Genomic DNA, 27,306 nt, shown 5'->3' on the forward strand with positions numbered 1-27,306 from the left:
AATAAATAAATAAATAAATAAATAAATAATGTAAAAGAAAAGACAAGACAAGAAAGTTCAGACATACAGCAGCTGTAATTCTTCTGAAGGCTGGTTATGGGACGCATTACTTTCATACTTTGTTGTTCAATAAATGTGGGGTGGAGAATAAAGTAAACTGACAGAACTACCATATAAACTAAAATTCTAAGTGCTCTGACAACAAAAGAAAGTTAAAATACACACACATACACACACACACACACACACACACAGAGACACACACACGGTTTTCCCTGCTAATCATTTTACAACTAAACAACCAAGTAGCTAACCCAGAGCCCACAAAAGCAGAGTAAAAATTCTAACACTTGGTGAAATAAAAATGCACATATACCCCTGTGAGCTAAAAAAAAAAATGCTTAAGTCTTCAAAGATAGCAGCAATTATAGCTACTGAGAACATCATTGCAAGCAAGCTGAGGCAGAGAAAATAAAGGTGCTGACGAGGAATTGAACCACCTAAGCTGCAGAAACCCACTGGATGGTTTCCTAGGTTTGGAGTTGGCATTATCTTTCAGAATGATTTCTGAAAGAGACACATAATACTGTTACAAAGGATCTGGAGAAAGGGATGCTTGCTTTATCACTCTGGCTCTCCAGTCATGCTTCACATTTTCACTGCTTACACTCTCTTTCATATGAAGTCAATTTACAGATTTCCATCAAGCCCTTAGAGATCTTTTTGTACACACGTTCTTGATGTTATCTCTGCACTTTTGACAAATTCTTAGCAGCTAACTTAAAAGGCAGTTAAGATTTTTGTTCAAGTACAATATAGCTAGAATAGGTTCATATACTCAATAAAACAAATATTTACTAAGCATTTATTGAGTGGAAGATAAAAAAGCACAAAGCATAATTATAAAATATTTTCCCCTGCCACCATAAAAAAAAACGTAAAAAGGCTTACAGAATATAGCATAACATGACCAAAGCAAAAATAGCAAGGACTAAAGAGGGGAGGAAGGGAAAATATCAGCATGAACTGAATATGACCCAGAAGAGCCTTGATGGTCAGACATGTAAAGAAAAATTGGGTAGGGTTAAGGGGTGGAGGTCAGGGACACGTTCTACAGGGGAAAAACAGCTGACACAGACGCCTGAAAGGAAAAGTGGGCGGAATACCTGCACAGGACTCTTACCTGCCGCCTCCACGGTACAATGGGCCTTTCCAGAACACAGCAGCGCAGCCAGGCCCCAGGGAGAGGGATCACTCAAACAGCACCAGAGGCTGCATTCCAACTTTTCCTCCGTCAACGAGTCCGTTTTCATTGTTAGTTTCTCCTTAAACACAAACTTAAAAACGATTGGCTGAACATGCAGGAACAAGGAAAACCTGACTGAAAAATGAGGCCTTAAAACTTAAGGGCCTTGGGTCCTAGTGCGGTGGCTCCTGCCTGGAATCCCAGCGCTTTGGGAGACAGAGGTGGGTCATTTAAAGTCAGGAGTTCGAGACCAGCCTGGCCAACACGGTGAAACCCTGTCTCTATTAAAAACACAAAAGTTAGCCAGGTGTGGTGGTGGGCGCCTGTAATCCCAGCTACTCGGGAGGCTGAAGCAGGAGAATCGCTTTAACTACTGAGATCGCGCCACTGCACTCCAGCCTGGGCGACAGAGTGAGACTGTCGCAAAAAAAAAAAAAAAAAAATTCTACCTCTCAAGTAGCTGGGATTAAGGCGCCTGACACCATGCCCGGCTAATTTTTGTATGTTTTAGTAGAGATGGGGTTTCACCATCTTGGCCAGGCTGGTCTCCAACTCCTGGCCTCAGATGATCCGCCCGCCGTGGCCTCCCAAAGTGCTGGGATTACGGGCGTGAGCCACCGCGCCCGGTCAAAAAAGCCGAAAATCTTAAAGGCCTTTTCCCTTCTGCGCCTGGGCTCAAACGACGCCAGAGCCGCCCTGCCCCGCCCTGTCACGGTCCCGGGAGCGGGCCGGCTGACTGAGAGAGACCTTGGGTCCCGAGAGGACTCCTGCCCCGCGGGCTCCCACCTGGGGGAGCGGCGACCGGGGCCAATTCGGGCCGGCAGCCCCCAAGCCAGCCCCGCGTGAGGAGCCGGAGACACGCGCCCTCTGCCTCCCATCCAAGCCTCGCGCAGTCACAGGGGCCAGGGCCGGGCTAGTCGCGGGAGAAAGAGGCAGGGAACCGGAGCCTCTCCCAGGCAGGCTCCCCTTTGTCCCGGGACTCCGGGCGCCCCCTCTCCGCCTTCGCCCTGCCCCGCGAGGCCGCTGCCGGGCGCCTCACCCTGATATTGCAGTGGAGCCCTGAGCGGCGGCTGGACTCCTGGTTCTTGTGGAAGATAGAACAGCCAGCAACTTCAGTTTGGCCTTGAACCCTGTCACCGACATCTTCCTCTCCTGTCCAGCGAGAGGGGCTCGGAAGGGAGAGCCTGTCGGGGGCAGCTGTCATTGCCGCGACCACCCGGCGACCGAGCTCTGGAGGCTCCGCCTCTCCCAGCCGCCTCAGCCTTTGTGGGAGCGCGGATGGAAAACGGCAAGGGGCACAGAGGCCTCCGCGGGAAGCTGTGTGGCGGCCTGGGGGGGCTGCTCCCTTTGTAACCAATTCCACCAACAGGAGGGGCGGCTCCTGTCAAGCCGCAGCTTAAAAGGGCAACAGCACCACCGTCCCCGCCATCGCCTCTGAAAGGGCTGCCCCCACCCTGCCACCGTCCCCGTCACCTCTCACCCCTCACCCCTCAACCCCGCGAGCCCCGCGCGCACGCGTTTCACGAATCCAGAGCGTGAGCGGGCTGCCTGCTGCCCCCTTCTCCCCTTGACCCAGCACCTTTCTGCCCGACTTGTCTGGTCCCTCCCTTCCTCACACTGGAAGCTCAGGGCGGCACGACCACCAACTCTCTGTGTGTGTGTGTGGAGAGAGAGAGAGAGAGAGAAGAGAGAGAGAGAGTTTCCGAAGGGAACAGAGCACTGCTGAGTGGACTGTCAGCAAAATACAGTCACAAGAAGGTATATGCTGTTTTGTCTTTTGCATTAGTTACTATTTGTTCTCAGTTCATATCCAGATTGTGTAAGTAGAATACCCCCAAACTGAAAGTCACTTACATAAAGTATAGTGAAAAATATGTCATCCACTTAAACTATAGTTGAAGATGTGTATACATTAGTTTCGTGTAGCCAACATTAGATGACGGGTAAGGGCACAGGATCCCGTGGCTAGACTGCCTGGGTTCAAGTTCCAACTTAGCCACTTGCTGGCTGTGAAATACTTGACAGCTTTAAGCTTCAATTTCTTTTTTTTTTTCTTTAAATGTAATCCCAAATGTGATAGTCTCAGTTTCTTGATCTGAAAAACAGAAATTATTCAATCAGAGTCTACATGAAAACTAAAGTTTTTGAAGCCACTGCCTGGCTCAGGAAAGTCCTCAGCTTTAGCCGTTATTAGCTATGATTATTATTGTGTTGGCTACATGTGCATTCATGAGTCAGGAAAATGCTCAAGGATAACAACCAAGTATCCAAATTATCTCACCAGACTGAGAGAGATGCATGTGTGCATGCTCATGTTTCAGCTCAGAGCCTTTTGACTAGAAGGTTCTTGAACTCAGAGGCCCAAGCATTATCAACTTGACTTTGCAGTGGAGCCATCACTTTTGTTGATCAATAAAATTGACATAATGTTCTTTTTTTTTTTTTTTTTTTTGGAACCAACCATGTGCCTAGAGCTAACTGTGTCAAGAGCATGCTTCAGTTGACTGGAGTGAGCAATTCAACTTGTGAGGAATGAGAAATGTTAGATTTGAGACAAGAAACATAAAACCCCAGGGTAAGGTAGGAATCACTGAAAGTCAGGCAAAGGACCTGGCATCCAGTAATGAGTTAGGCTTTTCCGGCGTCTGGCCCTACAGATGGCTCTTTGGAGAAGAAAAAATCAAGCTAGGCCTGAAGGCACAGATCCTAAGGGAATGCTGGCAGCTCTAGGCTATCTATGGAAGAGAAGCAGAGGGTGGCACCTGGTTGAAAGAGGGGTCTGGGGGACATAGCTTGAGCCTGTGTTTACAGATAGAGTCTGCTGATTCCTGCGACTGGGGAAGGAGATCATGCCCGGATCAGGGGACCTCAAATCAGAACTCTTCCCACCCACTCTGCTTCTTTTCAGGGCATCTTTCATTGCAAACAACAGATAAACTAGTTGGAAAGCTCAGCAGATTCTCACGGTGGTGCCTAGCAGGCCAGGCCTAGCTGCCCTTTAACCTGTGACTGAGGATGATGCCACTGGCCTGTAAACACACATTGGAAAATCTTTACATCCATGGACACGCCATGCCCACAGAGATAGCAGTGCATGGTTCTTTAGGTTTGGGGTGCTGTCCTGGCAGTTGCCTTATAAATATGTAGGATTAAAATGGGAGGCCCTGGAACTTAGGTAACCTTTACCCCCTCCTCCCAAAATGAAGGGGCGCTAGTTTTGTTAGCTTTATGAAAGATGGATCTGTCACTGTTTTTAGAACTTTTGGAGAAAGATTTCTTGGGAGGAAGCTATCCTGAACCCCCAGAGATTTTCTCATTTACAGGTGCACCAGCTTTAGAGTCCTAGGTCTTCATCCTGGCTTAGCCACCCTCCAGCTGTGTGACCTTTGAGAAGTTGCTTGACTACATTGAGTCTTGTTGTCACCTATGAGTGGAGGTTGCTACATTGCTACTGTGTGAAGCACCTACCCCCAGGCAGTCTTACAGGGTGATGGTGAAGATTAAATGCAATAGTAAGGCTGAAGGAGGAGGATCGCTTGAAGCCGGGAGTTCGAGACTAGCCTGGGCAACAAAGCCAGACATATTTCTACGAAAATGTTTCTTAAAAAATTAGCTGGACTTCGTGGCTTATGCCTGTAGTCCCAGCTACTCGGGAGGCTGAGGTGAGACTACTTGAGCCCAGGAGTTTGAGGCTGCAGTGAGCTGTGATCGTACAACTGTCCAGGCAACAGAGACAGAACCTGTCTCAAATAAATGAATAAATAAATAAATAAAATAATAAAATAATGCATGCAATTAGTACATTAGTACATGATCAGGCACATGATAAATGCTCGATAAATGGTAGCCCCAATAAGCTTTGTAATGTTTTGGGAGAGAGTGTCCTTTGGACTCAGCCCAGTGACAGAAGCATTTGAAGAGACTGATGTGTATGATGGCTATTTCCTACAGGTACAAGCCTGTACCTCCAGGGACCCAAGGCATTGGCTCAATGGGGCACCTTGTTCTATTTACTCTTGGTTTGGTCGGCACTGATTGCCATAGGGCTGAGCAGGACTGCCACCACTGATTGCCAGGAGTATCCCCTCCCCAAACTAGCCATAGGAAAGCCACTTGCATCATAAGACTACAGGAAATGAATAAAAAGCAAAATTTAGTCACCTACTCTCCAGTTGATGGGCAAAAGGTTTTTGTTATTTTGAACAGAGCTGTTAGGAACATCCCTTGTCCACATACCCTGTTTTAGATAGGCAAGAATTTCTCTTGCATGTAGAGCAGAATTGCTAGGCTGGGAAAAGTGTGAATATTCAACCTTATGAGATGGAGCCAAACTGTTTTCCAAAGTGGTCATACCAGTGTATACTCCCAGCAGCAGTTCTTAAGAGATCTCAGGATCTCTATCTTCTGGTGAGGTCACAAGCAGTCAAAAAGAATGAACGCCAGCTATAAACAACAATAAGAATCTTAGCAATATAATATTAAGTGAAGAAACACAAATTCTAGAAGGATGCATGCAGCATACTTTATATAAATTGGAAAAGAAAATGTATATATATAGGCCAGGCATGGTGGCACGTGCCTGTACTCCCGGCACTTTGGGAGGCCAAGGTAGGAGGATTGCTTGAGGCCAGGAGTTCAAGACCAGCCTAAGCAACATAGCAAAACCCTGTCTCTATAAAAACTAGAAAAATTAGTCAGATGTGGTGGTGCAGGCTTGTAGTCCCAGCTACTCATGAGGCTGAGGTGGGAGGATCTCTTGAGTTTAGGTGTTTAAGGTTACAGTGAATCATGATTGCACCGCTGTACTCCAGCCTGGGCAACAGAATGAGATCCTGTCTCTAAATAAATATATAAATAAATAAGTAAAATTTAAAAACAAAATATGGGCCGGGAGCGGTGTCTTACGCCTGTAATCCCAGCACTTTGGGGGGTCGAGATGGGCAGCTCACGAGGTCAGGAGTTCAAGACCAGCCTGATCAACATGGTGAAATGACATCTCTACTAAAAATACAAAAATTAGCTGGGCGTGCTGGTGCACGCCTGTAATCCCAGCTACTTAGGAGGCTGAGGCAGGAGAATGGCATGAACCTCGGGGGTGGAGCTTGCGGTGAGCTGAGATCATGCCACTGCACTCCAGCCTGGGTGACAGAGTGAGTCTCAAAACAAAACAAAACAACAGCAAAAAAAAACCTCAAAGATCACTAGTGGCTATTACCAGCAACCATATGTAAAGAAATAGGAAAACCTACTAAAAATGGGTAAATTTCTGAACACATCCAGACTACCAAGATTGAACCAGGATGAAATCCAAAACCTGAACAGATCAATAACAAATAATGGGATCGAAGCAGTAATAAAAAGTCTCCCAGCAAAGAAAAACCTGGGACCTAATGATTCACTGCTGAATTCTAGCAAACATTTAAAGAAGAACTAATACCAACCTTACCCAAACGATTCCAAAAATAGAGAAAGAGGGAATACTTCCAAACTCATTCTACAAGGCTGGTATTATCCTGATACCAAAACCAAAGATACATCCAAAAAAGAAAACTACAGGCCAGTATCACTGATGAATATTGATGTGAAAATCCTCAACAAAATATTAGCTAATTGAATTCAACAACACATTAAAGTTGGGTTGCGGTGTCCCAGGTTCACTCAACACTTCCCATTTTCCTTGCTGTGTGTGTCTACTTTGCTGTGTTCCCTGGTGGCAGCGGGGGTGGCAGTGTTGGTGTGTGGGCCTCCCAGGACAAGGGGAAAGTGAGTGTGCCCTTTTCTTGCCTCTTGCCAGGCGTCTGCAGCCTGGCACAAGCTCTGACCAGGTCTTCAAGCAAGGGACCTGGAGATGTTCTTTTCCAATTTCTGGATTGGTAACTTGAGGCAAATTCTGGGCACTAGAGCCAGAACTAAGAGGACACTTGAATTAGGGGGAGTCTGGGGTCCTGAGAAGTAGAGTCCTGAAACTGTCTACAGCATGTGGGGAGCTGGGTGTGTGTTCAGGCCAGTTGCTTCTCTCTGTGCCTCAATGTTCCAGGTACCCTTGGAGGGGCTGAGATCCTAGGGATTCCTGGAGCCTGGCTGCATGGCCTGGCCACCCTGATGCCCTTGTGTTCTCCATGACAGGACAGCAAGGCCAAGAAGAATGGCTCCAACAGCTTCATGCACTCCATGGACCCACAACTGGGGTGGCAAATGGAAACCACCCAAAACCTGGTGGACTCCTACATGGCCATTGTCAACAAGACCGTATGGGACCTCATGGTTGGTGTCATGCCCAAGACCATCATGCACGTCATAATCAACAATGTGCATGCACTGCCCCCTGGGGCCTCCTGTGGCACTGGAGATGCTGCTGGCCATGTTGGCCTCAGGGAGATGTTGACCAGCCCTATGGGACCAGGTTCAGGGAGAGAGGCATGGTCCAGACCAGAGCTGTCTTATAGAAATATAACATGGGACTGAGGACAGTGGCCCATGCCTGTAATCCCAGCACTTTGGGAGGCCATGGCGGGAGGATAGCTTGAGCCCTGGAGTTCAAGACCAGCCTGGGCAACATAGTGAGACCTGGTCTCTACACAAAAATTTTAAAAATAGCTGGGCTTGGTGGTGGCACGTGCCTATAGTCCTAGCTACTCGACAGGCTGACATTGGAGGATCACTTTGAGCCCAAGAGGTTGAGGTTGCAGTGAGCGGTGATTTTGCCCACTGTGCTCCAGCCTAGTAACAGAGCGAGATCCTATTTCCAAAAAAAATCAACAACAACAACAACAACAACAAAACTAAGTAGACAGATGTCATGGTGGCATGATAGGTCCAGGGTCCCCTCCCAGATCTGTGACCTTGGACAAGTGACTTTTCCTCTGGACCTCAGTGTCCCTATCTGAGTGAGAAAAGGGCAGTGGGGAGGCAGATCTTTCAGTCCAAGTGGTGTAAAAGCCGCATCTGAAGAGTCATACTCAGGGCACAGTCCCAGCAGGGCCCGGCGGGAGGCCAGGGCAGCACAGGCATCAGGTCCCAAACTCCTTCCCTCTTTGCCCACTCTCAGACCAAGGAGTTCATCTTCTCGGAGCTGCTGTCCCACCTGTACTCGCGTGGGGACCAGAACATGCTGATGGAGGAGTCAGCAGAGCAGGCACAGTGGCGCGACGAGATTCTGCACATGTTCCGTGTGCTGAAGGAGGAGGTCAGCATCATCAACTACGTCAATGCGACCACCATCAGCACACCCACGGGGGCCTGTGGACGACTCCTGGCTGCAGGTGCAGAGCATCCTTGCCAGATGCAGGTACCAGGGCTGGCTCCCACGGCCCCAAAACCCCCCAACCTCCATGGCTGAGCCTGCGGGCTCTGGGAACAGGCTCTGTGCCCAAGCTGGCAGACATGGGTGCTCTCTGGAGCCATCAGAGAGCTCGTGGTTTACGGTGTAAGGGCTGAGAGCTTGGAGAGGCTTGTGTGTGGGGTTGTACTCTGAGGTGGCCAGAGGCCTAGGAATGTCATCCTGGGCACACCGTACCTGTTGTGCAGTCTGAGTCATGCTGCCACGGGAGGCCATCCAGCTCCCAGCCTGGGAGTGCTGAGAGCCAAATCCACAGCAGAGCAGGGGTGATAGTCAGGGTCTCACCTCTTCTATCTGTCGGCAATTCAGTGGTGATTGAGGATAAAACCTCGAGAGTCCCATACACATGATCAACCCACAACACACCTCACAGGCCAGGCAGGGACACACAGCCCTCTTCTCTCCCTCCCAGGTACCATCATAGCTGCTAGCTTGTGACTGAATGCAGGGTCCCTGGCCCCCTCTGATGCACTACCGCCAGCCAGCAGAGTCACGCACCTTGGCCTGTTGCTCGTAGAGGTCGCCTCTGCTATTCAGCCAAGGGGACCACAGTGCCTGCTGGCCCGGCTGAGCTCCGCCCAGCAAGCCCGCCCACCTTCCTTGCCATGGAATCTCCCTCTTCTGCTTTTCCCAGCAGGAAGGGCCCAGCCTCACTTATGTAACCTGCAACCCCCAACAAGCTGAGGCTCCCCTCTTAGACTTATAAGTCTATAGCCAGTGGCATCCAGCTGCCTGCCCTCCCTGCCTTCCCCAGGGTCCTTTCAGAGGGTCCTGGGCTTTCTGACTGCCCAGAGGGGGCTCCGGCGATCACCCCAGCCATCCATCCCTTTTAACTTCATAGTCCTGGTGCAAGCAGTGTTCCTTCTCTATCAGGCCTTGTGGCTGTTGTGTTGGGCTCCCAAACACGAGAGGTGGCCCAGGGCCAGTGGGTTGGAAGACAGGGTGACCAGAGAAGTGGGAAGCCCGATGGGCTGAGCACTGGGTCTGAATGGTGGGTGCACTGCCTGGGTGCTGTGGAAGAGGCCAGCGTGCGTGGGTTGGGGAGGGCCGCTGCAGCCCCCAGGCACTACCTGTGAAGCTCCGGCTCCTCCCTCCATCTTCCTCCCCTCTCCCCTTCAGCCCCTCTTTTCCAGGAACCTTGCCACACCCGCACCTGCGCCCTCCCCTCCCCAACCCTCCCACAGCTGCTGTGGCACACCTGTGCTCTGCACTTACCTCACCAGCTCTCTGCTCACTTTTCTCCCTCCTGTTTTCTCTCTGCTTTCTCTCCAACTGCCAGCCGATCGGGTCCGGCAAGTCCATCCCATCCTCAGAGCCCAGGCACCCCTTTGACCTCTAAACAGATCCCTCCTCTTCTCAGAAGCCTCCCTTTCCAAGCCTGCCTGAGTGGGTGTTCTGTGACTCGACAGTGGCTCCCCCAGCCCCAAAGCCAGCCCCCTACATCTGTGACTTAGTCTGTTGTAGTGGTGAGCGGACACATCCAGGTGTGACCATTGCTGAAAACTTGTGCCCACTCTGTGGTACGCCCCTGCCCTGGTCTATAAATATCTATAAATACCTATACACACACACACACACACACACACCTATATAAATATGTATAAATACCTATAATATAAATATATATATACACACACACACAAATACACACACACACACACACGTACACCTACATGTGACTGACCATCTCGCCTCTAGTGCTGGGAATCAGTCACCGTGCTGTCCTTTTGGACTCTTGTGGCCCAACAAGAGAAAGCTGTCCCCTGATATTGCCCCTCCAAAGTGCACCACCTCCAGAGAACCTCCCTGTCCTGCCCGACCTATGGACAGCCAGCCCCTGCCATCCCTCCCTGTGCAGGCAGCTGTGTGGCTTGACAGTCTTCACCAGTCCTGCTGTCCCTCGGCTGAGAATCAAACCCATTTCTGGACGACGGGGAAATGTGTCCTCTGCTGACTGCGTTCTCTGTGGAGCTCAGAGGAAGGGAAAGGCCAAGCCATTTCTAGGGTGCTTTTGGGAGCGGTGAAAAGGCCATACCCTTAAGGGACACTTCCTGGAAAGCCCCTGGAGCTTAGTTGGCTCTTATCCTGTGAAGCTGGCTCTGGCCAACAGGGGGCAGGGCCATGAACTCAGCCTGGAGGGAGCCTGTGAGGCAGCCAGCGGACACTCTGGAGGGACAGATGGAACAGGCCACCAGGTGCAGACAGGCGAGGGAGGCGAGGGGATGGGACGGAAGATGCCTGGGGTGGGTGGAGGTCAGTGCCCTTAGGTGCTGGTACCTGTCTTCCCAGCCATGGCTAGATCAGGCTTCTGAGCCTGTTGTCTGTCAGGGCCGGACTGCGCCCCCTAGGTGCCATGGTAGTCCCGGTGAAATCCCCTAGGTGACACGAGGCAGCATACAGGTAACACGCCTGGAAGGTCCACAACAGCCCAGCTGGACATATTCAGACACTGGGACTCCTCCTTCAGTGGCACAAACTCCAGGACCCAGTGAGGGAAATGGGAACACACCAGGCCGAGCGGTATGACTAAATCCATGTATTCCAAATAAAAAGCAAAGTAAACAGGAGTCGAATCACCAGGGAGCCACAACCCCCTTCCCGCCTCCTTCCTCTGTCCTATGCCAGCAATAAATAAGTTTTCTAGCCACAAATAATTATTAGACCCTCCTCCCCATGTGCCAGCTCCAACCTCTGCTAGGTACGATACAGGGGTGGCCCTACCCTCTGGAATATACAAAACATTACGCAGACACAATATGTACATCGGGGAAGGGGGCCACCCCAGCAGCCTGTGCCCTCACTTGATCCACAGTTTGCCCCACTGTTCTGCCTCAGCTACCTCTCTGAATAGGAAGATGAGAGACCCCCTGAGGGAAAACTTGCTATGGTGAGAGTAAGGAGGCCATCAGGCTTCCTCCGAACAAACCAACTTCACCAGCCTCTGGCTCTTAAATAACAATCATCATCATTCAGAAATTTAAGGACTCAACCCTGGTCAAGGTGGCAAAGGGTCTGTTTGTCTTTCCCCATTAGACAGAGGTCGTGTGTTGCTACCCTAATTGTAACGGGGTGACTGGGAAGGGGTGGTAGGGACATGGTGGCGGTGGAGACTCCAGCCCCACTTCTCCAGGCTTTGCTGACAGGGGCCTGCTTTTAATTTTTATTTTTATCCCATGACTTTTTCAAAAATCCCGTGACTTCTTTTTCATAACTTTTTTTGTAACTTTTCATAAAACATTTTCTACTTTTTTTGCCACAACTTTTTAACACTTTTTAATCCCATAACTTTTTTACCCCATAACTTTTTTAATCCCATAACTTTTTTGTGTTCTTTTAATAAACACTTGCATAGTTATATTACAGTTTTGCAAAAATGAAAGGGTATCTCATGCCAAGCATGGCCAGTATTTGCTCAATATCAATACGTTTAATACTATAGTTTTCAAGACACACAAAATAAAATTTTAAGGCAAAAACAGCACTTTGCAACAATTTAATAGCTTATTACATTACAGTAGCATCACACCAGCAGTCAATAATGCCACTTTAGGCAAAAGTTTTTCAGTATTTCCATTATACATTCTGTTTACAATAATTCATAAATTGGTAAAATTTATTCTAAGAAAACTTGGCAACTAAAGCTTTGGACTGGAATGGCACTTCTTTCTCCACTTTTCCTTCCCACCATTTCTTTTAAATTACAGCATTCATATTTTAAAATGTTTCAACTTATTTCAGAACGTTAAGATAGCAGTTACATTTTTAATAGTTATTTTTTTTAAATGACTAAGATAAAGTTTTAGAGAAATTATATTATAGGTAGGGCTGGTTTATGTTTTCAAATTTTCTAAAAATCATCTTTGCTTTTAGAACTATTTTTTTTTTTCCATTTCTGGAAAACCTTGCAGGTTTAATCAAATACTTTAAAAATAATTATTATATATTGCAATCTTTAAATAGGTGTTTTGATTCTTCCTACAGAAATTCAAATTTATTCTGTTGAACTCACATTTAAAAATTCTATGTTTCTGATAAACTCTAACCTTCCAATGTTGCCTTCTAAGCAAATCAAAAGTGACCTTATACTGAATGAGGTAGAGCACAAATACTTGGCTGAATGAGGTATCACAAAAGACTGCATGCACTTTGAAGAAAGACTTAAGTTATTGTCATATGATTTCCATTGCTTTTAGCTTTCTCTTAAATATACGACAAATGCCTACACAAAGAGTGGTATTTCAGTTAATATGGTAAATTTATTTTCCAGACTGACATTCAGCTTAAATATGCCAGTATGTGATTTAATCCATAGGCAGCTGATGAACACATTATTGTCAGATTGGTTACAGATGCTAAATGCTATCTGAAGGTCATTCCTAGTCATTGATATTTATCAGGGTAAAAGTGAAGTGATTTCAATGATAAAAGTACCTTTGAAATAATTTATCAATGTATTGGATAAAGCCAGTTTCAGAATGATAAAGAAAAAACATTAGACCAAATAATGTGGCTAATTAACAGTGGTACAATTCCAGTCCGAGGGTTTAAAATTGACTTAAAGTAACTGTCTTTAAACTGAACTCAAAGAAGGCAAAAGTGGCAAGTTCAGAAAATAAAAGTCAAGAACAGGACATAGTTCACCCTTCGTAAAGAAGTTTGTGAGGAAATATAACTCTGTGATTGTATAGACATGTTTCCTGATAATACATTGACATTCACAAACAGTAGATTGCACTGCAGTTTGTAAACATTTTAAGTTGCATAAACTTCTCTTTGACTTTCAAAGATAGTATAATACTGTCTATTAAAACTTCTTTTTGTTTTAACTAAGTACTCTCACACATATTAGTTTATAATAATGTTTGTTATTATTTTTTAAAGTGTTTTCCACTAAAGGAAAAGAAGTAAATTCCTATGTCAGAGTAACCAAGGTGGTTGAAGAATAAGTATTAGCCAGAGAGGTCTAGATGGTAAAATCAATCTTCAAGCCTCAAAGACGCTCCGTGAACAGAGAGGAATGCCAGGTGTCACACAGCTTTCCTTCACTCTAATTCATCCTTGACTAGAGTCTGTATACCTGTTCCAGGGACATTTAAACTCTCAAAGGATTTCTTATGATCTTTACTAAATACATTAAGAAGAATGCCAACCAATGCCCTTTTGTGTACTGGGACATGTAGTCATGTGATTAAAACAGGTAACATGAACTCTTTTAAATGTATTATAGATACAAATGCTCTAAGCTAGGAAAGGTTTTCCACATCCACAATCAATGATGGGAGCCTTTCATTCCTCAGAAATAATCCCTTTTTAGGTCATCAAGAAAGAGTACAACTGCTGCAGCTCATGGTGCAATATCTTCATGAGCCCAGAGCACATACAAATCCTGAGGGAACTACCATAGTACAGCGCTCATTCTTGGCACCGGAACAAATGAAACGCACTCTATCCTGCACACACCTGCCAGAGCAGGCCACTTTCCTCTTCTGTGAGATTTAAAAAGCTCCCCCAAAATGTTATTACTCCCATCATCAATACACAGAAAATGGGGGAAAGGCTGTTTCCAGTTCTCGGCCTTTAAACAACTCTAAATGTCAGTACTCACAGTGGCATATTACAAAGTAATAAACAGTGCACACTTGAGGGCAAACCACATATTGAGCTAATGAAGGGCTCGCTGTGACTAAGATTAGGTTAAACAATAGCAGAACATAAGCAAATTAAATTCTGTAATGAATATACGTGCTGCAATAACATTAAAAAAGCATGGCAGGCTATTCCAAACCAGCAACAATAGTTTTGTGCAAACAGTGGGTCTTTGTGTGTTTGACCTCCCACCATGTAAGGGCAAACTCGATATGCATGCTAATGACCTACAATTATGAAGTTAAAAAAGAAAAATGCTAAAGGATGCCAGAGTGAACATCAGTGAAAGCCACAGAGACCCACTCTCCTTTAACTTTTTACAAATAAACTTAAACTATAAATTAGAAACACAAATAATCATGAGTGTCTCTAACATTCAAATGAAGTAAATGAATGGTATAGGGAATTAACCCCATAACTTTGTTTCCTTTTGTAAAATTTCTTGACCAGCTCTTTGATGATGGTGATGTTTATCTCCTTCTTCTCAGCAGCCAAGTCCAGCAAAAGCCCAAGCCTGGGTGCTCCTGGTGGTCCTGCACGATTGGCTGTGAAGTACGGTTGCCATGGGGAGAACCGTCCCTGGCCTCTCCTTGCGCAGGCTCCACGCTGTCGGTGAGGCTCACCTCACAAAGATCTTTGGAGAGAGGGAGGCGGGGATCTGAGCACAGTGGGAGCCTCCCCTGCCCCTGCCTGCCCATCCTGCCTGAGGACTCAACTCACCACCATGCTTGTTGGCAGCCCCAAGCTCCTGGGGGGCTGGGGCTCCTGGACTGGGCTCATCAGCAGGGTTCTGGGCAGTGGCCAGGAATTTGCTGTGCTCCTCGTTGTAGTCACCACAAGCCACAGCATCATCTCCTGCAGCTCCAGCAGCTTCACCTGGAGGGAGGGGTCCTCAACTGTCATGCTGCTGCCGGTGCCCACCCTCACACCCACCCCCAACCCCCACCCCCGCAGAGATGTTGCACACCCTACCTTCATCTCCTTGCTGTCCTGGGCCAGCCTGATGAAGTCCTCCTCCCGGTGCCGCATCTTTGGCACTATCCCCTGGCTCTACTATAAGGTGATGAACTTTCCTGTGGGAGGACAGGGCTCAGATGCTGAGGCCCCTCTGATGGCCCTGCAGCTCCCCCTGCCATGCCCTGGCCTCCTGCTCACTGACGGTGTCTGTCTTTCCAGTACTAGATGAATCGAAGTTCTTGTTTCTCCCCCAGCTCACTCAGGTCCGTCTTCTCCTCCAGGAGGTCCATAAAGCTGCTCTGGAGCCAAAATAATGGTGTCACATCTTGGCAGCGACCTGCCCCACCCCTGCCCTTCTTGGCCCATGCCAGGACTCACTCACCTCCAGCTTCTCCATGACCTCCTGCAGGGCCTGGTGGGTCTCCCCACTCACAGACTCGCCACCAGTCACTGGGGCTGGGATCACTGCTTCTGGCTCCTGTTGGGCAGAGGCCACCAGGTGAGCCAGGCACTGGCAGCACACTCTGTGCTCTTTCACCTGCTCTCGGAACTGTGCCTGCTCCTCCTGGGCACTGGCTCCAGCGGACTTGAAAAATGCCACCTGAGGGCAAGAGGTGAGCATTCTTGTGGGGGCATACACAGAACAAATGGGGCAGAGAGGTGGAGTGCAGCCCCTTCCCTTGGGGCCTCAGAAAGTGCACCTGTTGGTCACAGGTGAAATGGTGTCTGACCACTGGCTCCCAGATGGGGTGAGGGTCCAGAGAAATCAGAAGGCAGGGAAACCAAGAGCATAAAAGGGTCTTGGAGGGACCACAGAAGAAGATGGCAAAATGGGTGCAGGGGGAGTCAGGCTCACCATGGCCTCCCAGCTCTCCAGGTCCTCCGGGACAGTCAGCATGGGCCGAGGTGCCTCCTCCTCCTCACTGTCCAGATGTCCTCCTCCATCTCCTGTGGGGGTTGGCCAGAGGGGTCCTCAGACAACCCAACAAGGGAGGTACTGTGGGCCCACCTCTACCTCCACCATTACAGTATAACCCTGAGCCAGTCCCTACCCAGAGAGGAATAAGCTGTTGTTCTTTACTTTTACTTCAAAGAACCAAGATCTTGCTATACTGCCCAGGAACAGTCCCACTACTGGTTGGTGCGGGAGTTCTGACCTGCTCCCTTTCTGACCTGGGCCAGTTCAGCCATCCTTAGGCAACTTGGTGGACCCCGCTCCCAGGTGGTCACCATATTGATGCCGAACTTAGTGCAAGCACCTGGTCAGCATAATGACCAGCTGTTCTAAAGGTCTTTTCCAACTCCTCAATCCTATGCTGCTAACAGTCCCCCCTTCCTCCTGGGGCTCTCTTCTCTTCCTCTGAGCAATCTCTCATGCCTTCCCCTAGGGAGAGCCCTCATGAGGCTCAACTGGGCCTTTAGCTGCTGGTTCTGCAGCCTAGCAGCTTCCAGACGCTCCTAAGGGCCCAGGAAAGAGTGAGAAGGCACGGAGTTTGCCAGGTCATCCCCCTCACTGCCCGTCCTCAGCAGCTACCTGCCCTGGGTGTCCTGCAACTTTTGGCAGGCCGTCTCGGCCACCACTTTGCTCCAAGCTTCCTGCTGCTACAGGTAGTTCATTAGCTGGGTCTGCTGCAGTAACTACCTGTGCAGCACCTCCTTCTCAGAGGTCTGCTGCTGATAGGCGGACACCTGCTGCTGATAGGTGGCCACGTACTGCTGCAGGTGACCCAGGTGATGGTCTGGCTGCTGCTGCAGACTCTGAGCCTCTTGGCTCTTCAGCTCCACCTGCAGGAAGACCCTGGGCATGAGGGCATGTGGTGGCTGGCTTCCAGATTCTGGGCCCATTAATAGGGTAGCAAGGACCCTGGGGCTCTATTGCCTGCCCAGGCCCCTGGCCCCTTGCTCCAGGCCTAAGTGACGGCCTCCCTTTCCTAGAACCCCATGCCTCCTTCCCCAGCCTTGAATCTCATACCCTCTTCTCACCATTTAAACTGTAGGCCACAGACTGGTGGAAAAGCAGTGGGAGCCAACCACCATCTGCTAAGTGTGCTACATCCCTAGTGTTTGCCATGTATTATGTTATTTAATCCTCAGCACCTCTGTAAGGAAAATGCTAACTTCCTTTTGAAGTTAAAGAAACAGAGACTTAGAGATGCAAAGTACTTGAATGGTGACCAGTGGAACCAAGGCTGGAATCCAGTTTTAATCTAAGGAGTCTTTCTGTTTTGTTTGGAGACAGAGTGTCACTCTGTGGCCCAGGCTGGAGTGCAGTGGTGCAATCTCAGCTCACTGCAACCTCCACCTCCTGGGCTCAGGTGATTCTCTTGCCTCAGCCTCCTGAGTAGGTGGGAATACAGGCATGCGCCACTACGCCCGGCTATTTTTTCTTTGTAATTTTAGTAGAGATGAGGTTTTACCAGGTTGGCCTGGCTGATCTCAAACTCCCGACCTCAGGTGATTCTTCTGCCTCAGCCTCCCAAAGTGCTGGGATTATAGGCATGAGCAACCATGTCTGGCATAAGGAGCCTCTTATACCACTGTCTCTTACCCTGTGATTGGGGGCGCCATGTCTCTAGCTGGGATGATGATGTCCAGACCTGGGAGGAGCCCAGGGCTACCCACCTCAAAAAGTCAGAAGGCAGGAAGCAAGAAACAGTCACAGGACTGCCCTTGAGGGTGCTGGCATCACCTGCCCCCAGGCTGGAGCTGCCTTTGGCCTGGCACCTCCCCTCCCCAGAGGCTGGTGCTTGCTTCCCGGCCCTTCTTGGATGGGGCAGAGGTTACCGTTCCCTTCACCTCACCCAGCTTCTCCTGCAGCTCCTTTACCTGGTGCTCCAACTGCAGTGCGCTCTTGTTCTCATTGTTCTGGACAGACAGAAGCAATCAGCAGCCACCCACTGCAGCTGGAGACCCCAGAACTTGGTGTCTGCCTCCCATGGCACCGGGAAGGGTGGAGGCAGGTTAGAAAAATCATCTCCTCTCTCCCACAACCACCAGAGCAGAGCTCTGGCTCACAGGTGCCTTTAGAAGTAACATTTCACATGAGGGCTACACTGCCCCATTTTACAGGTGGGGAAACAAAGGCCTGGAGGGCTAGGGAGGAGGGCAAGCTCCCCAGGTGGGGCAACGCACCAGCTCCTTGAAGCCACTCTGTGGCTTGGCCAGCTGCTGAAGCCTCTTCTCTTGCTCCTGAAGCCTCTCTTTTTGCCCCCAGTTCAGGACACTTATGCGCTGATTGTTTTCCATCTGGGCTTGGAGTTCTCCTGCCATTCTCTCCAGTTGCTTCCTGAGGTTCTGCAGCTCCACCTCGGAGGGCATTGCTGGGGGATCTGGGAGCAGGGGTTCAGCTGAGAAAGGAAGCAGACAATAAGGGACTCTGGATTCTCAAAAAAAAAAAAAAAACCAAAACAAAACAAAAAAAAACCCTCCTCTTGGTGCATAGCTCCTCTCAGGCTCCCCAAACTTGGACTCACTGCAAATGATTCCCTGCACCCAAATGGTAGCCAATCTTCCAAGCCACTTTCAGATAGAGAGCACTGTGGGTGGCTGACACTGGGCCCTCTTTGCTGATGGGGACATTGAGGCTCATGGAGATGACAAGACTTGCCATCCCCTGGCACAGACCTCTTTCCCTCTGCCTCAAAGCCCTTCCATCCACTCACCTCCCTGGGGCACTCTAAGCCACCCCCAGGGCCCTCTGATGACAGGCCTGCTCCTAGGTCATTCCAGCCCCATCTTACCCCTCTGGTTTTTGAGTTTGCACAAGCTCCTCTCCCGCTTCTCTACCGGACATGTATCATGCTTCTTCTCCTTCTTCAATGTGCAAACCTGCCCAAAGCACAGTGGAAAATGGCCCTGGAGAGAGGGGCTGGTGGCTGGACAGGCTACCATCTCCCTCTCTGCCCCTACCTCCACAAAGCCCAGACCCATGACCACCTCCGGCTGTACTATTCCCACTTTACAGATGCCCAGAAAGATCCAGTGACCTATCTAAGGTGGAGGGTGGGGGGCTGAAGGGTCAGATCTCACCTCCTGCGACATTTTCCTCATCCTCTGCTGCCTCTGCTCTCCTTTTATATGTTGAGCATATTCATCTCTCTCTAGCTGGACTTGTTTAAGCGACTCCTTCAACTGCAAGAATGGGCAGAGAAGTTAAGAAGGGCTATCACTGGTCCTCACCTGCTCCTGGCCACCTGGGGTTATCTTCCACATCCCTTCCTCTGCAAAACCTCACCCATGTCAGGTGTGCTTTCAACCGTGCCTTCTCCTGTATGGACTGCTCTAACTGCCACTCAATAAGTGCTTTACTGAGGCTCGAGAACTGGATGGTGAAGAGTGAGAAGTTTCAATCTGGGGAGCCTGGGCCATTCCACACACTGCCCCCTAAAAAGGGCTAGGACTAGGCTCAATATACAACTTGGTCAGTAAAGATCAAGACATTTCCAAGCCCACGGTCTGGTTTTTAAAAGAACTCAGTCAAGTTGGAAGGGACAGGGAAAGAGATCGAATTTACAGCTGGCTAACGGAGGCCCTGAGAGATCAGATAATATTGCTATTGTTATTACTGTTATTATTACCACTGTTTGAACCTTTATGGAGTGCTTCACCAGGTACCATGCTAGCAATCCGATTTAATCCTTGCAACCAACATAGGAGACAGTTACTATGGTTACCTCTATTGTGTAGATGAAAAAAACATGGAGTATTTGAGGTTAAGTGCTTGTCTAAGATCACTTAGGCAGAGCTGGGATTTGAACACCCAGGTCTATCTGATTCTCTAAGCCCATTTTTCTTGCTGGAGGTGGTGGCACAGATAGGAAGGGGAAGATTAATCTTTTGTCCACTTTTTGAAAGGATGATACATTCGCATAGCCCAAAACTCAGAAGGTACAGAAGGGAAGTATCTCCCAGCCACACTGTTGCTCTCTCCTGAATTTTTTATGAACCCTTGCAGACATGTGTTATGTATATTATCATAGTGTGTACACACACACACACATACACACACACACGTTTCCTCTCTCTACAGAAATAGTAACATATTAAAGATACTCTTCTGTACTTTTGTAGTACAAGTACCCAATACCCCATCTAGGACTTGGCCAAGACCACAGCCAGGTAAGAGCTTGGCCTCCAAGCTCTGCGTCCAGTGCTCAGTCCCCACAGTGTCCCTCAACTCACCCATAGCAGCTGACTCAGCCCCAGGCTGTCTCTAACAACCACACAGAAAAGCAGTGGGAAAAGGCCATGCTGCGTTCTGGGCAGGACACTCCATCCTGCGAAAGGGAGCTTTAGGCTCACTCCTCCATCTGTGAAGCCAGGCTCTCAGGGGACAGGACAAATGGTTGAACTCACACTGATCTCCTTCTTCTCCTGTGTGGTGGTGACAGCAGAGAGCCCGCTCTAACTCTGCTATACGCTGCAATGAATGTTGCAGGTAGCCGGCCACATCCTTGGACTCATCTGTAATGAGAGAGTTGAGATGGGGCCCAAAGGACTCCCCCTAAAGACATGTCAAAGTACCAGGTTGAAGGATGACAGGGTGCCCAGATTCCTACCTTCATAGTATCTGAGAGAACGTTTCATGTGATACAGGTCTGTATTTAGTTTCCCTTTCTGTGTGTTCAATCTCTGGATTTGAACCTTTGGGAGAAAAGCCAAGCAAGTGCTGAAAAAGAAGGAAAGAAACATTCTCCGGAGGACAGGAGGGAACTGCACAGCCTCCACTCACCTCTAGCTCCCATTCAGCTTTGTTTCTCATTGTTTGCCTTCTTTTCCTACAGGAAGAGGAAGACAGAGCTCTTACCAGGGGGAGGCAGAGATGGCACAGCAAGAGACATGCTCCCAGAATGCCACCAATGCCCCAGGACAGGCCCACCCATGGAACCAGGTTATCAGGGACCCTGTGGGGATGGAGTGGAATCTGAGGGGTGAGCCTTCTTCCCCAGGCTGGGAGTGGGTGATACAAGACTGGGGCCTCTACATCTGAGTGCCCCCCAAACCCAGCAGTCATGTCACGAGGAAACAAAGAAATCATGTTACTACTTCCAGCTGATGTTCCACTTGTTTCTTCTGTTGTTTCTTTGGGGAGAGTCAAATTAAGGTGATGAAGGGTGGCCCCCTCAGCTCTATTCCTCAGACCAGGAAGAGTAGGCAGGGGCCAGCAATGGATTTTAAAGACAAAGTTCTCAGACATAATGGGAACACGAACTAGTAAACTCTCCTGAAACTCCCAAGGACAGAGGATTTGGGTCTTTGTTGGTTTTTGCCCACAGCCACAGAACTCAGTCTGAATCTGGAATCTCTTGAGAGGAGAGTAACATAAGCCTCTAGAGATGGAGTTTGAGAGAGGCCACCCCTTCTGCCAGCTTGTGATTTAGAAAAGTGCGTTCATTCAATAAACATTTACTGAGCACGTACGGACCAGGTACGGTTCTTCACAGTATATATAGGATGAAAAAGGACAGACAGGAGCCCTTGGTGCTGAGATTTCCATTGAAGGGGGCCTTTAAATCTCAGGCTCTCAGAGTTAACAGACACCTTTGATACTCACTACCTCCTGTGGAAACACGAACCCAAAAAGGAGAGGTGGCTTGTCCAGAATCAAACAGCAAATTAGGGACCAAGTCACAGCAGAAATACGGGGCCCCTGACAACCAGTCAGGCCAGCACTTCCCCGAGAGGCAAAAACCCCAGGGCGTGTGTAGCAAGGACTGGAGCAGGGGTGTCTGGAGAGGAGAGAGTCGGCAAAGAGGACAGTAAAAGAAGAGCCGTGCTGCATGCTCTGGGGTCCCTCTAGGTGAGGCCTGGGTGCCCCAGTTCCCATTTTGTACTTGGAACCAGGGTCCCCCAGCCCCTTTCTTCAGGACCCCAAGGGGAAACGAGCCCAGGATTGGCAGTGTGGAATCAAGGGACCCCACTGTATTCTTACCAAAGATTTGATGGTGTTATTCAGTTAACTGATTTTTACGGACCTCGAGTCCAGGACTACTGCTAGTTCTTGGCACAGGCTCTGAGGTACATGCAGCGAGGAGGAGGTGGAGGAGGAGTGGGGGGAGAGATAGAACAATCATTAGGGCTGGGGTGTGTGTGGGCTGTCTCAGCTGGCAGAGGGAGGAGGCTGGAGGGCTGGCCTGCAGGGTCACTGCACCTCCGCCCAGAGTCACTTACCTCCAGATCCTTCAGGGTAGCAGATGATGTAGGGCCCTCCCCGTGGATACCTCTTGCTGACTGCAAGAGATGAGAGTGCACATGGAGATGTTCTGTCCCCCTCAATGTCTAAGCCCTCTGACTTCCTTTCTTCCCCATCAACTGGCAACATTTTCTTTTCTGCCTATCTTGGGCCCTTTGTCCCATAACTCTTTTGTGCAAACTTCTCTCATGGTTCTTATCTCCCACCATCCCACCCTGGGGCCCTTTCAGTGAGTCCTGATGGCAAGTGGCTGTTCTCATTGTCCTGGCTTCCCCTTGAGACTGGGGATGGGGAAAATCAAACAGCAATGACCATATCCTGGGTGTCCTGGGTGTTTACAGCAGGCCATGTACTAGGGATTAACATAAAAACAACAATAACAAATCTCATTTAAACTTCACAAATGGAAGTAAAAAAATACCACCTCTATTATACAGATGTAAAAAGAGAGACCCAAAGAGTTCAAGCAACTTGCCCTAAATCATATCCCTAGCAGTCGGAGAGGCAGGATTCAAACCCAGAATTCCTTTTTTTTTTTTTTTTTTTTAAGATAGAGTCTTGCTTTTTCTCCCAGGCTGGAGTGTGGTGGCGCAATCTCGGCTCACTGCAAGCTCCACCTCCCAGGTTCACGTCATTCTCCTGCCTCAGCCTCCTGAGTAGCTGGGACTACAGGTGCCCACCACCACGCCCAGCTAACTTTTTTTTGTATTTTTTAGTAGAGAAGGGGTTTCACCTTGTTAGCCAGGATTGTCTGTATCTCCTGACCTCATGATCCTCCTGCCTCGGTCTCCCAAAGTCGTGGGATTACAGGCGTGGCCGATCATGCCCAGCCAAACCCAGAATTCTTAACCAGTACCCAACAGTCCATCCACAATCTTAACAATTACCCTGTACTGCCCCTTCGGCCCCCTGTCCCCAGGAACCTGGCCAGCCAAGACTCCATTCCCAGGTGAGTGGCAACCACCAGAAGTGGCTGTCTCAGGGCTACTGCCATTTGTTTCCTGTTCCTCTTTGTTCCTGCTGGAACACCAGGGTTGTTTCTCTGCCAATATTCTTTTAACTGTGGGAAAGAAGAGCAATAATACTCATGAGAACTATCAGCCCCTACGGCCACATCTTCCTTTACAGTTTTTACAAAATACTCTTATATACCATCTGATTTAATGATACCAACAACTGTACAAGGTGTTGTCACAATCATTTAGTGACCGAGAGGGATTGGTATCATGGCTAGAAAAAAACAAAAAAGAAAAAGGCGATAGTGAAACTTTGAAACTCAAGTCTTCTGACTCTAAGCTCTGGGGTTTTGCCAAGAATCAGCAGCCGCCAGGGACCAAAACCAGAGGCAGAGGCAGAAAAGTAAACATTAAGTGGCATGAGTTGTATGTCATGTGGTTTACAGTCATACATCCTCACATGTCTGTTAGTGTGGAGAAGTGTGACAGTACCTCTCAAACTTTTATATCAATGTGTCCGCATGGCAGAAGGCAGCCTTTCTGTTAAATCTGGGAATTTATCAGAAAGAAGACAACCCAAACCTCATTTCAGAGAGAAGTCTGGTATACTCTTAGAAACCTATGTGACTGTCATCCCTAAGTACATTAATGTTTTTTCTCTTGATCTCAAGAGAATCAAGGGAAACTGATGCTTCAGAAAGATGTCCCACATTTATCCTGTGGCACTCAGAGTACCCCAGGTTCAGATAATATGAGGAAGATTCCAGCTGTCAAGTTCAGTTTCCCAAGATCTATTCCACAGAAGATGAGCAAATCTCACTTCAGAGACCACTGAATGAAGGGCAGTCTGGTCCCAGAACCATGGAGAATTAGAATATGAGGTGGAGAACTCAGAAAAAAATAGAAGTAGAAGCCTGGAAAGTAGAAGCCTGGGAGAAAAACCAAACCAAACCCATCCCCCATTGCCACCCAGAGATACTGTTAATGTTTTGCACTCACGGGGGAAGTGTAGGCTTTCCCCATTGTCCGTGTCTATGTGAAGGGAGTGAGGCAGCCTGAAACCTCTTGCTCCTGGGTCCCATAGTCTCCATTCCCCTTCCAGCTGGAAATTTGTGCTGTGACCAGAGGAACCAGAAATGGGGTGACAACGCTTAGGGGACTGGATTGTAAGATCAAAGGCTGGTCTTGCAGTAATGACAGTTCCTAGGCAGATTGTGACCTCATTACATTCCACTCCTCCTGGTCGGGGGTAGGGACCACATCAGCACGATGTCCGCATTGCCACTCTACGATGGGGGAGGGAAACACCGGGTTGGGACCCAGGTCCTTGGAGATGCCAGTGCAAAGAGCCCAGGGAGGTCGACCTTGAGGCAGCAGGAGTGGAAGGCAGAGTCTGCAGCAGGGAGCCCCAGGAGTCACCAGCCCAAAGTCTCCCAGGGACAACTGGCCAGAGTGGGGCTTGGGGCTGCGGGACCCAGGTCCTTGGAGATGTGAGCCCAAAGAGCCCAGGGAGGTCGAGTTTGGGGCAGCAGGAGGTGAGGGCCCAGTAATGGAGCAGGAAGTCCCAGGAGTCACCCACCCAAAGTCACCATAGAGTGATTCGCGAGGTCAGGGACTGGGCTGCTTGATGAAGGGTGGGGCTGACTGACAAGACTTTGGTGGGGGGATCCCAGAGGCGCCGGGGTTGGGGGGCTCAGTTCGGTGTGCCTCAGGAGTGGTATGGATCCTGGCAGTCTGGTCGTCAGAGGGGATCTGTGGCTGGGTTGGGGGGCCATGACCTGGTGCATTTTTACCTTTTCCTTTGCTGCAGCCAATCTGCTCTTTCGAGTTTCTTCTGCCACCGCTGGGTGGGGAGGGAGGCAGGGTTGGGGCCACGTCAGTGAAATCCCAGTGAGCACTGATCAACACCTCCAGTCGCCTAACAGGCAGCTGTGGGACTGAGCCAGGCGTAACCAGGGCCCCAGTAGAATGCAGAATAGGGGCGTGTCCTTAATGCTGCAAGCCCATTGATCAATGAGAAAGATGAAAGGGAAAGGGGGCGTGGCCAGGCAACAGTGTGTCCAGAGGGACCTGTGGTTCACAAGGAAAGCTACCCACACAACCGCTGTCCCCGCCCACTCTGGGAGAGGGGAAGGGCCAGCTTTTGCTTTAAAACCTTTAAAATTTAAAAAAATTTATGTATGTATACTTTCTCTCTATATATGTGTGTCTCTGTGTGTGTATCTATGTGTGCCTCCAGAACTGTCTTCATTACCCAGCTTCTATGCAAGGTCTATGATTTTGGCCTACATTTTTCATCTTCAAATACAGCACAAAAATTACCAGTATTACCTTAACTGAGATACAGATCCTATAAAAATGGAAAATCCATAGCATGCTTGATGATTAATGAAGTAGACTATATTATCTAACATTCTGATAAGACAAAGTAATCACAATGATTTCTCTTTTTTAGGAAAATGTTTCTCTTATTCTCCTAGGTTATTGTTAAGTTTTTTTTCTTAAACAAGAAATATGTCTAATATCTGTAAAAAACACAAAGCTTTTGGGCCAGATGTGGTGGCTCATGCCTGTAATCCCAGCATTTTGCAAGCCTAAGGCAGGTGGATCACCTGAGGTTAGGAGTTTGAGACCAGCCTGGCCAACATGGTGAAATCCTGTCTCTACTAAAAATACAAAACTAGCCAGGCATGGTGGTGGGTGTCTGTAATCCCAGCTATTCAAGAAGCTGAGGCAGGAGAATCACTTGAACCTGGGACATGGGAAAATACAAAATAAATTTTAAAAGCTTTCAATTTAATAAGCACTCAAAGCTCTTTACCGGTTTAAAACAAATACAAGGCCCGGTTTTCTAGCATCACCTGTCCTCTCTAAGCCTTGCAAATGAAACTAAATTTCTCACTTGATGCTTGGCTATGACTTGCAATCATGAAAACTAAGAATTGTGTTATGTCACTGTGTACTGCTTGTTACTTGAATTTCACACAAAGCTGGGATCAAGGGTTGAATCTCTCATGATTTGCTCCATAACCTGTGTGCTTCTTATCCCAGACCAAACTAAGCTTTTGTCTAGAGTTCTATAATTTACAGGTAGTAGACAAGAGTGGTTCTCAGTAATGTAGTCTCTGCACTAGCAGCACCAGAAGCACCTGAGAACTTTTTAGTGCAAATTCTCAGGCCCTACCCTGGACCTGGTGAACCAGAAACTCTGGAGTAGGGCTTTGCAATCTGTGCTGCAGTCATCCCTCCAGGTATTTAAGAGTGTCTGCCATACAGCAGGTAGAAAAATGTGTTTCCTTCTGTAGGTCCAAAGCCAAGGCTACTATATGTTCTATCTCGATATGAAACAATGACATACAATTAAAACACATAACTCTCCTTCCTATTCCCACCCTCCATCCAGTGTGTTTTATTTTTATGAGTTCAATAAGAAAACAAGTGGCAATCAGAAGTTTAGTCTAAAAAGTATATTTACAAGTATTAGTTCTCATCCAGCCTGATCTCATACAAGACTATTTACATCCTCTTATAGCTAAAGTTTTATAAAATTATCTTCACAATGTAAGTCTCAGGCACACTAGGAGTTCTATAATAAAATACCAAGTAGATCAGAATGTCCAAACTTACTAGAGAAAAAAAGTGGAATCATTGGCTATATTTCTAAATTGCATTCAAAGGAAAATTAAGTTCTGAATTTTTTTCACCTTCATGCTTCCAAATTAATAGAATTCAACCAGAACACTCCATTTCTTCAAAGCCTCTAGCCAGGCAGTTTTACTTTATTACTTCTTGCTTTCAATGGATATAGGCAGAGTCCTGGTAGGCACATTTTGTATACCTGCAAAGGTGCAGAACTAAACTGTTCCATCTGTTCCATGTTAAAACAAAAGTCCTGTAAACCTTGGATGGTGAGTGTAATACTTCAGCACTAGCACCAAAGCCTCAAGCATGAAAAGATACCAAGAACACC

The 27,306-nt window shown here is 48.3% G+C and overlaps 3 protein-coding genes across 3 annotated transcripts in view; 1 reads left to right on the top strand and 2 right to left on the bottom strand.

The window, feature by feature from the left end:
- Nucleotides 1-3,560, bottom strand: part of LOC105528501 — an 8,213-nt gene extending 4,653 nt beyond the window's left edge. The window contains 5 exon segments of the mRNA XM_011965269.1: nt 1,184-1,337; nt 2,286-2,582; nt 2,584-2,641; nt 2,727-2,896; nt 3,528-3,560. Coding sequence (XP_011820659.1) covers nt 1,184-1,337; nt 2,286-2,582; nt 2,584-2,641; nt 2,727-2,896; nt 3,528-3,560 — 712 coding nt within the window.
- A 218-nt stretch (nt 3,561-3,778) lies between these two features.
- On the top strand, nt 3,779-10,852 carry LOC105528502. The gene is made up of 6 exons (XM_011965270.1): nt 3,779-3,826; nt 7,373-7,586; nt 8,295-8,672; nt 9,459-9,613; nt 9,946-10,105; nt 10,659-10,852. Exons 1-6 carry the CDS (start codon nt 3,779-3,781, stop codon nt 10,850-10,852), a joined length of 1,149 nt encoding a protein of 382 aa, XP_011820660.1.
- Nucleotides 10,853-13,399: 2,547 nt separating this feature from the next.
- Nucleotides 13,400-27,306, bottom strand: part of LOC105528504 (putative golgin subfamily A member 8F/8G) — a 22,072-nt gene continuing 8,165 nt past the window's right edge. The window contains 22 exon segments of the mRNA XM_011965271.1: nt 13,400-14,865; nt 14,952-15,107; nt 15,204-15,304; nt 15,387-15,487; nt 16,045-16,139; nt 16,580-16,646; nt 17,985-18,053; nt 18,321-18,535; nt 18,929-19,016; nt 19,218-19,319; nt 19,423-19,509; nt 20,544-20,586; nt 20,588-20,651; nt 20,747-20,831; nt 20,920-20,941; nt 20,943-20,965; nt 21,231-21,269; nt 22,120-22,200; nt 22,359-22,418; nt 23,319-23,380; nt 23,383-23,440; nt 25,130-25,179. Of these exon segments, the coding sequence (XP_011820661.1) occupies nt 14,702-14,865; nt 14,952-15,107; nt 15,204-15,304; nt 15,387-15,487; nt 16,045-16,139; nt 16,580-16,646; nt 17,985-18,053; nt 18,321-18,535; nt 18,929-19,016; nt 19,218-19,319; nt 19,423-19,509; nt 20,544-20,586; nt 20,588-20,651; nt 20,747-20,831; nt 20,920-20,941; nt 20,943-20,965; nt 21,231-21,269; nt 22,120-22,200; nt 22,359-22,418; nt 23,319-23,380; nt 23,383-23,440; nt 25,130-25,179 (1,832 nt within the window). The 3' untranslated portion in view covers nt 13,400-14,701.

Source organism: Mandrillus leucophaeus, unplaced genomic scaffold, assembly GCF_000951045.1.
Source record: "Mandrillus leucophaeus isolate KB7577 unplaced genomic scaffold, Mleu.le_1.0 Scaffold719, whole genome shotgun sequence".
In the NCBI taxonomy this organism is placed as follows: domain Eukaryota; kingdom Metazoa; phylum Chordata; class Mammalia; order Primates; family Cercopithecidae; genus Mandrillus; species Mandrillus leucophaeus.

Bases quoted from the DNA above. Each gene is read 5' to 3' on its own strand.
- LOC105528502 (XM_011965270.1), top strand. From the start codon at position 3,779: ATGAGAAATGTTAGATTTGAGACAAGAAACATAAAACCCCAGGGTAAG. The intron at 8,673-9,458 runs GTAAGGGCTGAG...CTTCTCTATCAG, and splicing joins GAGAGCTCGTGGTTTACGGT to GCCTTGTGGCTGTTGTGTTG. The intron at 10,106-10,658 runs GTACGCCCCTGC...CCTGGAGCTTAG, and splicing joins AAACTTGTGCCCACTCTGTG to TTGGCTCTTATCCTGTGAAG.